The sequence below is a fragment of the Ostrea edulis genome, chromosome 2, assembly GCF_947568905.1.
Source record: "Ostrea edulis chromosome 2, xbOstEdul1.1, whole genome shotgun sequence".
NCBI classification, from domain to species: domain Eukaryota; kingdom Metazoa; phylum Mollusca; class Bivalvia; order Ostreida; family Ostreidae; genus Ostrea; species Ostrea edulis.
In genome coordinates, this window is record NC_079165.1 from 29281861 (window position 1) to 29297534 (window position 15674).

At 34.3% G+C, this 15674-nt stretch overlaps 1 protein-coding gene across 1 annotated transcript; it reads left to right on the top strand.

Annotated features, from left to right (window-relative positions):
- Nucleotides 1-12889: 12889 nt before the first annotated feature.
- On the top strand, nt 12890-14148 carry LOC125678707 (barH-like 1 homeobox protein). Its single transcript, XM_048917354.2, has 3 exons — nt 12890-13301; nt 13483-13690; nt 13886-14148. Exons 1-3 carry the CDS (start codon nt 12950-12952, stop codon nt 14079-14081), a joined length of 756 nt encoding a protein of 251 aa, XP_048773311.1. The 5' UTR covers nt 12890-12949; the 3' UTR covers nt 14082-14148.
- Nucleotides 14149-15674: the final 1526 nt, after the last annotated feature.

A 15674-nucleotide genomic window follows, 5' to 3' on the forward strand; every position in this document is an offset into this window, starting at 1 on the left:
TTATAGTTTTCTCTATCGGAAAAGAACTGAGCAATACACCTTATATTTTTTAAAAGACATCAACAGTTGCGTTGCTGTTTCTCGTTTTTCCCGTCCTTCTATATCAACATGAGAACATTTTTATCACTAATTGCATCAGTATGCGGAGCAGGGGGTAACAAAGATGACCCCCCTGATACATTGAGACGTAAGACGAAAATCCCCCATCGTATTTTGTCTCCTTTGGTCCATTTCGCAAGAAACAGAAACACAAAGCATCGGCTTGTATTTTGACAATCTATCATATCTTCGTCTCAACATACTTCACTTTACCGAACTCGTTCAGGTGATTGAATTGTCAATTTACTGGCCTTTGATGAAAGGTTTGTTTGTACGTAATGTTTCAGTTTACAGTCGGTATTGATAGACATGGAGATAAATTTCAAAGATGCCATTTATCTTCATTTAATCTCCTTTTTGGTGGCAGTTTTTTTGCTAAAATCGACACTTTAATGACAATCAGAAGATCGCTTTGTTGGGTTTAACATGTAGTAACACAGATTTGATAACGTATCACAAGTTTGCATGCTGGAAAAAATGCAAAGCCAGACTGTCGCGAATAAGAATTTGTAATCATAATTATCGTAAAGATTTTAGAATAATAGAAAATCAACTTTAACTTCAAAATTTGCCTTAAATTTTATTTATTTCCCTGTTTAGTAAAAAGATATGGTAATACGTAAAATTACGATTAAAAATGCCATGGAAGCATGAAACAAAACACAAAGCACACTGTTTTGAGTAAAAGGAAAAAAAATCCAAAAGTATGACTAACGTGAAGAACAAAACACAGAAAAATGATAATGATTATAATTGGTCACTTTTCGTTATGTCATTTTTCGAGTCTGGAATCTGACTGGAACTTCAATGCCCTCAAAACAAATTACCCACATTCCCAGCCCATTAACATAGCTTCCTCATTCAGCGAAAAATTGTCACTTTTATGTAGAATAAGTTACCTGAAACGATTATCATCGTTATAAACGACATCAATTCAATAAATAAGCACAATAGAAGCGTCGACGGAGTATTACTTTTAGCCTTTTTGACTTTCAAAAATTACCAATTGTATTTCTTATTAAAAGTTCGCACTGTTCTGTGCGTGATCCAATTTTATTCGTAAGTTTAACACTTAAATAGGCTATAATATTTACTGGCAATTAGTAGAGGGCTCTCATACAGACACTAGTGCCAACGAGATGTTTACAAATGAAATGTTAAACGTGATACTCATGTGAAATTTGCGCTGATAATTAGGATCTCCACTTTAATTAATGTGTATCACTATGTCGTTAAACCTCTTAAATGCTTGTTTTCCTGTCAATTTTGACAACAAGAATGTATCAAATTCAATATTTTCTCAAGCCATGGTTCTTCGTATTGTATGATACTCGTACTACGAATAAAACTTATAAATAAACATTAATTGCTAGACGTTAATCATCTAATTAGACAATAAAAACACGAAATTGAAGAGGCCTCCTCTGACGTTTTGATTTTGAAAGAAACCGTTTAGTGCTTGGGCATGAAAGAGAAAGTTAACCATGATTAGCGGCATAGGTAATAAAATATTGGTATTTATACACCATGATAATCACTACGATAACAAAAATGGAGAGAGAGAGACTCATTTTTGTAAAAATAGAATCCACTCGCTCCAGCAAGTGCCGATTTTCTCATTTTCTCCATATTCGTGATTTGATATACATGTACATGTCATTTTTAGATTCATAAAATGTTCGAATATGCAATATTACATGCAGCCTCACATCGCCCTTCTCATTACAATACCATATATTTGTGATATGAAAGAATATTTCATTATCATACTTTAATAGGTCGTTCAACAAATTTCCAAAGTATTTTCCAGAAAACATTTACACAGTCCTGTTTAAAAAAATCATCGAAACCCTGAATATGAATATTGCGTACTGTTTATTGAAGTCTCTTGTATTTGTTTGAGTACTTTTAATTAAATAAATTCTCGTTGTGTCAACTTTGGAATATCATATAAAAGTACATGCATCTCTTGAAATCACACCCTGTTGCGTGCTGATTATTTCCTCAATTTCACATTTCACTAAATTGCGTTCTGAAAATTGATACCATATCTTTTAGGTACCTGAATGTAATTTTATCTGATAATGTTTTCTCAAGTTTTCTTCTTTTATTCAAATAAACAGAGTAAGAAATACTTTTTCGTCCATAATTTTCACCACAAAGTATCTAAAAATAATCAGCTTTATTGATAAACCATATATCTTTATCTTGAAGAGACGGACTGTTTTAATATTATGCATTGTGTATGATTTCCCCTGTAAGTTTAATTAAGCATATAAATAGATATTAAAGAAAACTTGCTTATCGTCTCAATATTAATACAGTTTCCAGGGCGAAAGATTTCTCTATGACCTTTTTAATACAAAGCCAAAAAAAATCAACATTTCAAAAAACAATTGTAGAATGGCTCTAGTATTAGATACCTACGTGCACAATTTAGCAAATAATGCGGAACGAAAGAAACTTACATCGATACTTCTGACTTGTGTGTTTTTACATCGACACTATTGATATGTGCATATTTGCATGTCGTTTTTGCTTTTATATTTCTTTGCATAACAGGAATGCACGACACAGAAAAAAAGATTAAGGAGGTATACTACATTGTCATAATGGCTGACTTCATTTAAAACAGGAATGAAAATACAAATATAAGCAATATTTGTCTATTGATTTTAGATTGTATAGCTGAGTACCTCAGGAGGTAAATCAGCAGCTCGCGAGTTAGAATTCAGCAGGGTTGTTTTTTTTTTTAAAAATTCAGATTACTTTCTATTAAAATTGCATTTTTTTTTTACTTCATAAAGTAAATTTGAAAGTTTTCCATTTTGAAATATTGTTGTACATATCCTCCACTGTATGAAATTTCTCTGGTGTAGTATTCCTCCGTGTTATTAGGAAAGGCTTTAGTCAGACTGGAAGATGAGACAAACCTAGTTACTGTTTTATTTTGTTAAGTACATATTTTCATGTTTCCAATGTTTTTGCCTTTGATATCTCTATGAATTGTAATAGTAGCCATTTCCCTATTATTGCGTTGCAGCTGTGAACAATATGTTTATGAATCTTGATAAATATAAAAATCAATCTATTTTAACGACTGGGAATTTCAACAAAAATGATTGTATAATATGAATATAAAAAAATAAAAATCAATTCTGAAAATGCATATGGTATGAACTCGACGTTTCCTGCTGGCATAATTTTCGTGAAGCGTGATAAAGAAGTCTGCTGACGTGGAGCGTGGCAGTTCATACCTTAGTGTATTTTATGTATAGCTGGTAGGGTGATGCTCTGTTTGACACAAGCATACCTCCATTATAAAAATAAACAAAACACCTTTGTCAGGAATTAGAGTGGTCATATATTGAGGAAATAAAGGACAACAGGGTATTTAACACCAAAACAAATCATCTTACAACAAGACTATGCTCTTATGCTCAAGATATTATAAATGCCAAGAGATGTGTTAAACAAAAAAAAAAGACTATGCTCTTATGCTTAAGATATTATAGATGCCAAGAGATGTGTTAAACAACAACAAAAAAAGACTATGCTCTTGTGCTTAAAATATTATAGATGCCAAGAAATGTGTTAAACAAAAAAAAATACTATGCTCTTATGCTTAAGATATTATAAATGCCAAGAGATGTGTTAAACAAAAACAAAAAAAAGAAGACTATGCTCTTATGCTTAAGATATTATAAATGCCAAGAGATGTGTTAAACAAAAACAAAAAAAAGAAGACTATGCTCTTATGCTTAAGATATTATAAATGCCAAGAGATGTGTTAAACAAATTAACAATTCGACAAATAAAACACAAAATACATTAACTATGGTAAAATTGGTTCAACAATACACAACAGAAAAAAATGACATCGAATGTAGTCCAAGAATAAATCGGTAATTCACTGCAAATCCCACCATGTCTTATCATTCAAACTACGCGCAATGGTGCAGCATTCCGTCCCTTCCGACCTCCATTCAGAGTAATGAAGAAAGAGTACTACATACGACGTCAAAAACACCATTTCCCATCATTTCTTTCAAATGGCTAAAAATCAATACTCGACATCAGACGGTATAGGATTTCATGAAACTGATACATGAAAAGGTGAAGATAACAAATAGAAATCAATCTAATAACTCCTATAAGCAATACAAAATTAAGAGATATGGATAAACACGGACCCCTGGATATACCAGAGGTGAGATCAGGTGCCTAGGAGGAGTAAGCATCCCCTGTCGACCGGTCACACCCGCTGTGAGCCCAATATATTGATCAGGTAAATGGAATAATCCGTTGTCAAAATCAGTGTGTAGAAAACAGCCTATCAAATGACAAGAAAAACGCGTACATCAGACATTATTTGACCCAGTGACAGGTTATATTTACGAACTAGATCGTTATCACGACCACTGGATGTGCGAAATGCTGATTTTAAAGGAGACTGTTGTTATCCCAGTAACATCAACGTGTTTGTCAGTAGCTTGCCACGATCAACTTGTTTGTCAGTAGCCTGCCTCGATTTAACATGTAATTCTATCAATCATAATGTTTAAAATACATAAAATTAACACTAAAATATATATGGTCGACGCACGCGTAATTGTTATACTTTTGAAAAAACAATTTCCAAAGAAAGCATAAAAACATAACGCACTATTTCTATTTAATAGGAATGAGTTTCGGGAAGTAAGTCTTCATATTCATTTACAATGTTGTCCACTTGGAGGAATCAATAATGAACAATTTTCAGGCCCAGCTACATTTTGTATAAATGCTATGAAACACCACGACAATTAAAATTATTCAAAAACTAAATCTATTTCTGCTTTCAATGATAGTAATATTCGAAGGTCACTTGATACTTTTTATCAGAGCTGTATTCTAGTCCATGACGAAATAACATGGTTAATTGTGGCCTTCCGCGGGCTGGACGCGTTGTTTGGCCCATTAATACGGCCCCTCTCTGTGTCTTGGGGCTGCAGACTGATTAGAATTATTTCTACATATTGTACTTTATATATAGAAACGTTTATATGTTGTTTGACAAATCCTATACGTTGTTTTGTGATTTTGTTTTTCTGGAAAGAATTTCGATAAATTGAGTTACTTTGGATAGCAACTACTGTCTACGGTTTATGGGCCTGTGACTTTACTTTGTACAGCTTTGGGCACTAATTGTATGTTTCTATCTTGCCATATGGTTGTACCAAATTAAAGTTGAATGTAAAATTGTATGATGGTCCATGCATACTCAAAATTCAAAACTGTCTAACAAAAAATTCCTGTTCTACACGCTATGGTATGGAAATATAATCAGCCGTCATTTAGGATGTTGGAATAACTATGATAGAATGCTTCTTTGCAAGGGAATAAAATGATATTATATTCAATACTTGTTTAAAATATACCCAGTTCTTTATCATAAAATTGCATTAGGTTTATGTGTGACCTGATTTATTTCCTTAGGAAGACAATTATGTGAAAAAATTACCCGTATCGTTATTCAACAATTGAATTATATAGTAGGGCGTTTACACATCAAACGACGCTCCTGGTTTATCTAACGAAAAACTAAAACTTGTTTGGAAGTGTATAGAACATTTTAGGCTATGGGAGAGTGTTGTTAAGATTACAGTGGTGATACAAATATCAAGATATTTAACACTTTTAGTCTCCTATGGTGGTGAACTAATTAATATCCTTCTTCTGAAATAGAAATAGAGCGATACCTTAATTATATCGGGTAATTTGAATGACTTGACGATGACTCATTAGATAAAAGGTACGAAAGCAAAGTTTCATTTACAAATAGATAATGTCAATTACATACAATAATATTTAACTTGCACGAAGGGGAATTTTTTTTTTCCTAAGAGAAAGTTCCCACAATCCACATATCGATTTACAACAAATATGAATATGATTATATAAATATGATTAGAATTGTAGTAAACTGGTACACATTTCTCTCATTTTTTCCACTTGAATTGAACATATTTATTGTATATCCGTGTAGTACAAATGGATTGGATGATAGTTATTACAACATCATAAATCCATTAGATTGGAGACAGGGGAATGGATGCCGGTGGGGGGTTAAGTCGTGTGTTCCAACTTGTTTCGGGTTCGGGTCTGCACCCTGTGTTTCCTACAGCTATGCTTCTACTGCTGCATCCGGACCATCTTATACGTAATCCACCAACGTGTTCTTGTTCTTCACCTTCTTTCAACTATAATAGTCCAGGTGGACATGTCATTACTGGTGATGCTGATATAGTTGAAAATGAGGACCTCAAATCACTTATTCTAAAAGGTCCTAAATACAGAGAACCTCGATCTTTCAATTGGCGGTAGAGCTTCATCTCTATGAATTCTGTCGAAGATAATGCCAGACGATGGGTTAAATATGAAAAAGAAACTTGATACATTGTCAGAATGGATTAAAAGCATAAGAGGAATATTAAAATCCCGCATAAAACATATTAAAACAATAGTACGTACCATCTATCCTTCTGTGTTTAGTAAACCAGAAGTGATAGGGGTGTTTCCAGGGGTCCGTGTTTGCCCAATTACATGTATCTATTTTGTATTGCTTATAGGAGTTATGAGATTGATCACTGTTCGTTATCTTCATCTTTCATAGGTTACATGAGGAATATGTTTTGGCTCTAGCTGACAGGGCTTGTAGCGACATTGTCTTTGTTTGAGGAGCTCATTGTTGCAACTGTATTTTGGGCGAGTTTGGCGTTGATTCCACTTTTGGTAATCGTGGTTATGCTCCAACTGCCCTTTCGGGGAATGAGGTTCTTCGGAGCTATGCTTCAGTTTTGGACGCATTTGGTATCCCAGTCGGTGGGTCGAGTGAGTGTGGGTTGCCGTGCCTGTGCTGGGTTCCTTGGCGGTGTCTTCGTGGTCTTAGGTGATTGGGTCTTCCAACAGTCTGTTGGGTTTCCCATGGGCATGGGTTGTGCTCCTTTGTTGGCTGACCTGTTTCTATATTCATATGAAGCAGATTTTATTCAAAAACTTCTACGTAAGAAGAAAATATATCTTGCTGTGGTCTTCAATTCGACATTTAGATATATCGACGACGTTTTGTCTGTTAACAATGATAACTTTCATTCATATGTTGATTCGATATGTCCATGTGTGCTCGAAATAAAAGACACCACAGGGTCGTCCACTTCTGCTTCATACTTGAATATTTTATTGAAATTAGACATTAACGGCAAACTGACAACTCAACTGTATGACGAAAGGATGATTTTAGGTTCTCCGTCGTCAACTTCCAATATCTATGTAGCGATATTCCATTATCGCCTGCATATGGTGTTTATATCACTCAACTGATTCGATACGCAAGAGCTTGTTCTGCGTATAGTCAGTTTTTAAACCGATGCAAGCTACTGACGAACGAGTTGATGGTGCAGGGGTTTCAACAGTCTCGATTGAAGTCAGCATTTCGCAAATTCTATGATCGTTATAACGATCTAGTTCGTCAATACAACCTATCATTGGGTCAAATGCTGTCTGACGTGTTTCATACAGATTGTTAGGCCGTTCTTGGCACACTGATTTTGACTACGGATAACTCCGTTTACCTGATCAAGATATAGGGCTCACGGCGGTGTGATCGGTCGACAGGGGATGCTTACTCCTCCTAAGCACCTGATCCCACCTCTGGTGTGTCCAAGGGTCCGTGTTTGCCCAACTATCTATTTTGTATTGCTTATAGGAGTTATGAGATTGATCACTGTTCGTTATCTTCACCTTTCATTCTATACAATGCAATTCATATATCAAAAGATCGCCATCCAAACTCTCAATGTGCATTTTTGCTTTCTTAATTTACCTTTTTAATGCATGTAGATCTATTCCAAAGTTAAGAACAAATAGTTATAACTCAACTGTAGAATTACAGAAATGGCACTAGATGAGTATATTTGTAGATACCGTGTACATGACTCATGTTTTCTTATTCGTTTTTATTGACGTTGATAAAATGCAATTCTTGCTCGCTCTTTCTCTGCCATTATTAAATATTTGATCTTTTTCGCATAGAGAGTATCCGGTCTTTTACTAGGCCATAAAAGCCAGTACTGTAAATGTCCGGGAACTCCCTTAATTAACTCAGTAGTGACGCCACACCACATCTGCTTACATGAATCGATGATTGCAACGTCACATCTTTTTACAAAATACACTTATACTTATTTTATCACGAGATATTTTTCTACTTCTTCAGGGGGTACTCTACTTCGCCATAATGGTTAACTTCCTTTTAAAACATGGATGAAAATATAAATATCAGCAATATTTGCCTATTCTTTTTAAAAGCCATCACCCATCTGAGTAGCTCAGTTGGTTAGCACGTCAACTACCGAACTGTAGATCGCAGGTTCGAGTCTAGCAGGGATTTTTAAAAAAAATTCAGATGGGCATTCTAGTAAAGCTGCATTTTGTGACTTAATAAAGTAAATTTGAAAGTTTTCAATTTCAAAATATTGTTGTACAAATCCTACACTTTTCATCCACATCAAATTTCTCTGGTGTAGCATACCTCCTTAAGGAAAATCAAAACGCTGGTCCTCACGGTCGGCCGAGATAAATTCTGGTATGCAAGGATGAATATGAATGATTTTATTATAGTTTATTTACATTTATAGTAATATGTATCACAGAGAGAACAATTCTTAAAAAACATAGTAGAATACATGTAACACAATCTAGTGGCATATATGACTGACGGTCTTACCTATCAGTAGTTTAATTTCCAATTTGAAAGAGAATGCAATTTCTCACCAATTATATTATACTTGAGGGTGGTTCTACATGTATTGCTGTGATGTCATAAAATAGGTAAACATTGTTTCAATACTCACTTTAGCATACTAGGGTCTCAGTTTATGCTTACCACTCGCTGTTTCTTTAGATCCATCATACCAATTTTTCGGACACTGACATGCGTAGTGGATAAAAACTAAATAAGCAAACAAGTCCGTATTCTCTGCAAGTTTCGAGGGGACAGCTCTTCTGTGTAGAAGGTAAATTTAGTGCTACTCTTAATGCCAACGTGGAATAGAGTGCACTTAAATGAGGAAGGGTATATATTTTTAAAAGCGGCTGTTTAAAGATGTAAATGTAAGAAATACAAATTACTACAGAAATGTAAAATCCAAAAAGGTAAAGATATTTAACACTGGTCTCTATTTTTGTAGAATTTTCTAGACTTGCACCAGAAATTAAGATTGTTTTTTTTTTTATAAACATGAAAAAACGAACATTATAAGAATTGCATTCCATAGTTATTTTGGAATTTCTTTGAAGTGGTCGGAAAATTTTGAAAAAGGTAATGACAGTACAATGAGGTATTCTAAATTTGTTTGTTAAAAACATTTCTTATCATAGATTATTTCTTTGATCCTCCCCCTTACTGTTATATTTATTTTAGGATGTCACAGCCGAAATGAGAAAACGATATGGGTTTTTAATTAAGTATTTGTTAGTCATATGAACTTGCATGCTAATGGTTCTTTTAAAAAGTATATTGTCATATAATTCATAATATATTGCTTCTGTTTTTAAGCGGCGGATCGTAGAATTTATTCCGATATATTACAATGAAAATGTCACTATTCACTGAATTAACTATGGATATATTCATCAAATAGATATTGAAACATATATATGTGATGAATGAATAAGGAAACATTACAAGATTTCTTGGCAAAAATTCCCCCAGATAAGGCGAAAACTAAGTTTGTTCGAAATTCTTCTAATACTGATTTCTTGAACCGGGGGTTGGGGGGGGGGATTGGGTCTAAGTAACGGTGAGATCTTTAAAACATTCTCCTCAATAGCAACACATTACCTACAAAATGCACCATTTATGAGCATTGTTATGTTGTGTACAATTGTTCTATAACGAGTCTTAGCTTAGTACGGTTTTCACCTGGGTAATGTAATTGAGACTGACTCTTGAGCTTCTGGGTGGGTTGTCTATAGTGTGAGTTATAATGATCTATACTTGTATCATAATTCTATTCATATGTCCTGTTTGTCAAGCAGAGATTATGTCCATGCTGCAATTATATAGGATACTTGTAGGAAGAGTTTAGGAGTTCTGCTTTCTAACAACATGATTTACGGTGTGGCCATAAAATATCTGGAAAACTTAGTCCAGAAAATGACAATGACGGAAGACGTCTTTCATGTTAAATGACTATAACTAAAATGAAGTAATTACATATATTTACTTGATTAAGAATCTTATCTCAATGTTACGTCCAGTATAATGATTAATTGACAGATACAGTATGAAAGAAAATATGGAGGTAAATGGATTTGCTGTTCTATTACACCGTATTAATAATATTCAGAAGTGATCGTTTAACACATATCAAACACTTGTTCACCATACACCATGGAATATAATCGTTTTTGGATAATCTTAATGGGTAATTCAATATTTCAAATATTTGCTCTAAAAAAAACTCCAATAATATAGCAGGAAAAGTACAAAAATAAACTAACTGGCAAATGAAAAAATGCACGCCATGTCCTCGCCCATTGCTAAGGAAGAAAAACCATGGTTGTCTTAAATCAAAGATGTTTGCTGTAATTGCGGTGTAAATGATTTCACACGTCGATAATATCAGATGTGGCGAGCATTGCCGAAATCTAAAGGAACACAATTAGCATCCGGTTATAGTGATTAAGAACGAAGCGTGCCACCCGGAAAAAAGGCAAATTTCTTCAAATCTGTGGTTAAAATAATTGCTGGTTAAATTGCGGTATTGTCCTTGCAGAGTTCTTTGATAAAATGACAAGGCGTCCTGTGTAGGAGTTATTAACGCTATATTGTGTGTGCCACTTTCATCGGTTTGTTTTTATAAAGAGAAGTATTGACTTGCACGTAATTACGCATCATTTCTGTGCCTGAGATAACCTCTCAAGGTTTCATTTGTCTCAGAGGAAAGTATGGACAACAAAAGACACAATAAATTCCATCAGATCTTAGATCTTTCTAACAGTACCTTATTGTGGTAGAAATGTTGATCTAAAAACTGGCAGTAGGGATATCCTTTACCTTATGAAACTGTAAAACAACTACGGATGTGCTGTCACGCGTAAATTAACGTTACATGTACAGCATGTACATGGGTTGCATAAAAAACTACATCACTTAAAGTACCCATGGCAAGCTGTGAACTCCTTTTTACAAATTTGGTGTTGGTCTCGAAAACTTTTCAGGCAGCGAGGAAACGGTTACTTTGAATAGAATACATGTAGTTCGGTTATGAACCAAGTGACTTGTACTAATATTTGGGGATAGGTAATTTTAAAGACAGCGGATGATATCGTGAACGTTTATAAGTCAATTTTGAAACCATTCCATTATAGAATTCCTTTTCTAACATATCATATCTGATTGCAATTCGATCAGTAAGGCTCTTTTATCAAATATTGGATCTCGGCAACAAACTTTTTTAATTTTGTTCTTCATTGTGTCATAAACTTAAATTCTTTTTTTCCAGTTATAATTATTCTGATACCTTGAGTTAATCTTTATCGTGTTTATGTTTTTTTCCTAAAATGTACGACGTGAAACATTTTCTAAGGAAGTCAAACTCCAAATAAAACAACCAACCTTTATTTTTAATCGAGATATTCATCATGACATTTGTATTGTTTTACCCTGAAAAACTCTGCACTCGCGACACGCCTAGAAAAGATAATCTAATAGGCGATAAGCAACAGCAATTTTGACAACTGAAGTCATCTGACAGGAACACAAAACTTTCTCTCTTTACGTGTGTGATCAGTCGGAATACGACCTACACGTGTGGGGGACCCTATCGATTCGTCAGATACGTGCTCGGGTATTAAAATATGTCGTCTTTGCTTGTGCAAGTATACGATGTCAAGAGAGCATAAAACGGGTTGGAATTCTAAATTAAAGTTACGTACGGTGTTTTGTTGTTTTGTTTTTGTTTTTGTTTTTTTTTTTTTGGTTTTTTTTTTTCTTTTTGTTTATGAATCATGTAAAAGGATTACAGATAGCAATTGCAAATTCACTTTGAAATGTGTATTGTAATGATAAGATTTATATATATGTTCAAAGTGCAAAACAAAATGAAATGATCATTTCTAACCTTTTTAGAAATGTTATTACTGTCCATGGACAAATCAGGCAGTGAGTGGTGCATTCGATTAATTTAAAATCATATACTCAAATGATGTGAAAAATTTGAAATTGATTTTTGAACTCTACGAAATATGTTCGTCATGATATCCTACGAACCTTTATAGAGGGCAGATAACTCTTATCACTCTACTAAAATTTGTAGAAATATACAAGAAATTAATATTGCAACTAAAACATAAATGACAGGACGATATCAATATTGATGCTGAAATACTTGCTAATCAAGGAACAAATGGTGGGGTTATACATATCATCACACACATGAACCTCCTACGCTATAGGCAGTGTCTGATATTCAAATGAACAACTCCTTTACATCTTTCAACAGATTGTTATGTAACATTTCTAAGATTCTCAGAAAGCTAGAATATTCTTCATCACTATGATTTTCTAAAAGTTTCAATGTTTTTTTTCTTCTTCTTCTTCAAAATATCCGTGTAAAATTTCTGTCAATTACAACCGCAACAACCCAGGAAGAGTCCGCCCTCCCAATCAGTAACCCGATACCTGTACATTGAGGTGCAAAAATGCCTGTCATTGGTTCCGCTGGTTTCCCATTGTTAACACGATATAAAAATTAAAAACTTCCACCTCCAAAACACACACCTTACAACAATATCGAGCTACGCTATGATGGAATTCTTTAAGAGTTATCCTGTTTATCCAAATGACCAAACGAAGCCTGTGTTTTCTTTCACCCATACAAGCCATGGAGAAATGTGGAACAAGAACATTGAAGAATTCACTGGAACTTGCAGATCTTCATCGGATAGAAGATTAAGTTTATCTCCCAGAGACATTGCTGACCGCAAGCCAAGCACGAAGAAGACGTCTTTCATGATCAGTGATATTCTGTGCACGGAAAACAAAGACGTAGAAAACGATCATCATTCATCATACTCAGAACCTGCGACGAGAAGAGACTTGGATAAAGACATACGTTCATCAATATCACCAATATCAGAAGGCTGTCCCTCACCAGGTATGAAAAGAAATGTTTGTCTCCATCCCCCTATGCTCATACCCATACACACGTATTTGTAAAATCTGAGAGTAATGCTGTAAATCATTTAGGAAAGTTAGGTCGATTTTCAACTTGATGTTCTTTAATTATGAAGATTTTGCCTTAGAGTTGGTAAAATTTCAATATTCATTATTTACAGACTTCCTGCAGAGATATCCGGGTCACGAAATGATGTCTAAAATAAAGAAACCCAGGAAAGCCAGAACAGCTTTCTCAGACCACCAACTCAATAGCTTAGAGAAGCAATTTGCCAGACAGAAGTACCTCAGTGTTCAGGACAGAATGGAGCTGGCTACAACGCTAGGGCTGTCTGACACCCAGGTCAAGACGTGGTACCAAAACAGAAGGCAAGTTCCGTAAATCATAACTTCAGAGCTATGTGTCCTTTATCAGTAATGAAACAATTTCAATTAAATTAGTTACCATTTAAAGTGTTTATTATGATGTATTGCGACGAATTTTGGAAGAAGAAAAAAACATATTGCCTTATGAATATTCATCAACACTCCTTGCTTAATATTTTATTTTATTCCATTCTATAGAACTAAATGGAAAAGACAGACCTCAGTTAGTTTAGAATTACTTGCTGAAGCGAACCTGGCAAATGCTCACAGAGTGATGGGACCATATTTTAGTGCATATCCAGACCATACCTCAACATTAAGTGAATTATACCACAGGCAGACACCCAGCCTTATTGTACCCAGGACACTACTTCCTTCTATGTACAGCTATTAAGTTGGAATGAAAAGCCATGTTATATATGTAAAAATTTATATATTTATAGAAATAAAATTATGCTTTACGTGCGTCTTTCCCCCCTTAATTTAGAATAAGGTGTTTGCTATTCAAACCAAATGCAAATTAACGTACAGTGTGAAAGGTACAGTAAAATTATCAAACATACGAAATATGAAAGTATGGAATCTGAAATTATCAAAAGTACCAAACAAGAACGGACGGAGTCTCAAATTAACAAGAAAGTATGGAGTATCATTGGGGTTAAAAGAATCAAAGGAGATATTCATTCCTTTGTGGCAACTAGAATGAGAAAATACTCTTAATTCAGGACTATTGTTCGAGTCATCAAAGCATTATTGCAAGGGGCGCTACTATTGATTTGTAAGTTGTTTCACGCCCCATTCTGGTGTAGAGATGTGACCAGTCTTATGTACATGTGTTTCATTTCACACAAGTCCATTCAGTATATCTATATTTAATTATAATATGTTTAGATGTCAAATGATCAGCATAGGATTCATTTACCATTCGTAATGCAGCTGTTTTGATGAAAGGGCGTAAGAAATATTCCGTGTTTACAGTTTTCTCTGCTTTAAAGAGTACATGGAGTTCTGTTACACCAACTTTGCCTATAAGTTTAGGCTATAACTTTGCCTATAAGTTTAGGTTATAACTTTGCCTATAAGTTTAGATCATAACTCTGCCTATAAGTTTAGGTAATAACTCTGCCTATAAATTTAGGTAATAACTCTGCCTATAAGTTTATAACTTTGCCTATAAGTTTAGGTTATAACTCTACCTATAAGTTTAGGTTATGAGCGAAAAGTACTGCGAGTAAACAGTCACCCAACATCTACTTTGATATAGTGTTTTTATATATATAGTACGACGCATTGAATACAAATCATTGAAAGTGGATATCAAAAACACAAGAGATATTTGAACAGAAGTGCGCAAAGATCCAGTGGGACATACCATTGACGATATGAGTCAGTATTTCAGGAGATGCGGCATTCTCCAGCTAGAGTGTTGATGACGACATATTGTCATTACAGAGTATCTTCTAAGTCTCTGTCCCTTCAGTCGATGTTCTGTACACAATTTCTAAAACCCTTTTCTATTTCGCATTAAAAAAAATAAAAGAAGGAAATAACTGAATGGTCAACAAAGTACGTGTATATTTCCACTATTACCCGGACACAGTTTTCATTTGGGTACTGTGTGTGCGGTCTTCATTCTACCCCGATGAAAGGTCATTTGTAATCAAACAAAATGAATCAACGTTACTTGTAGCTTTTCAATATCAAACAAACTGGTATGTCATATCTGTTTCAGAGAGAACGATCTAGCCTTTTTTAAAAAGTGAATGATCCCTGATGGATGATAGATGAGATTGGGATGATATCGTCTTGGTGGCATCTTCATATTACACGATACAACAAATCCGAGATAAAATGCTTTACTTACTGTAAAAAAAAAAAAGAAAAGTAAATGCGATTTTTATAAGTTCAATGCTTAAATTTTTTAAGTTCATTGCGTGAAAATTTATAAGTTGAGTTTCTTCAAACGATCCCATATACATGATAGCTA

Excerpts from the sequence above, each read along its gene's own strand:
- LOC125678707 (XM_048917354.2), top strand. The coding sequence starts at position 12,950 with ATGATGGAATTCTTTAAGAGTTATCCTGTTTATCCAAATGACCAAACG. Across the intron at positions 13,302-13,482 it reads AGAAGGCTGTCCCTCACCAG|ACTTCCTGCAGAGATATCCG; the intron begins GTATGAAAAGAA and ends CATTATTTACAG. Across the intron at positions 13,691-13,885 it reads ACGTGGTACCAAAACAGAAG|AACTAAATGGAAAAGACAGA; the intron begins GCAAGTTCCGTA and ends TCCATTCTATAG.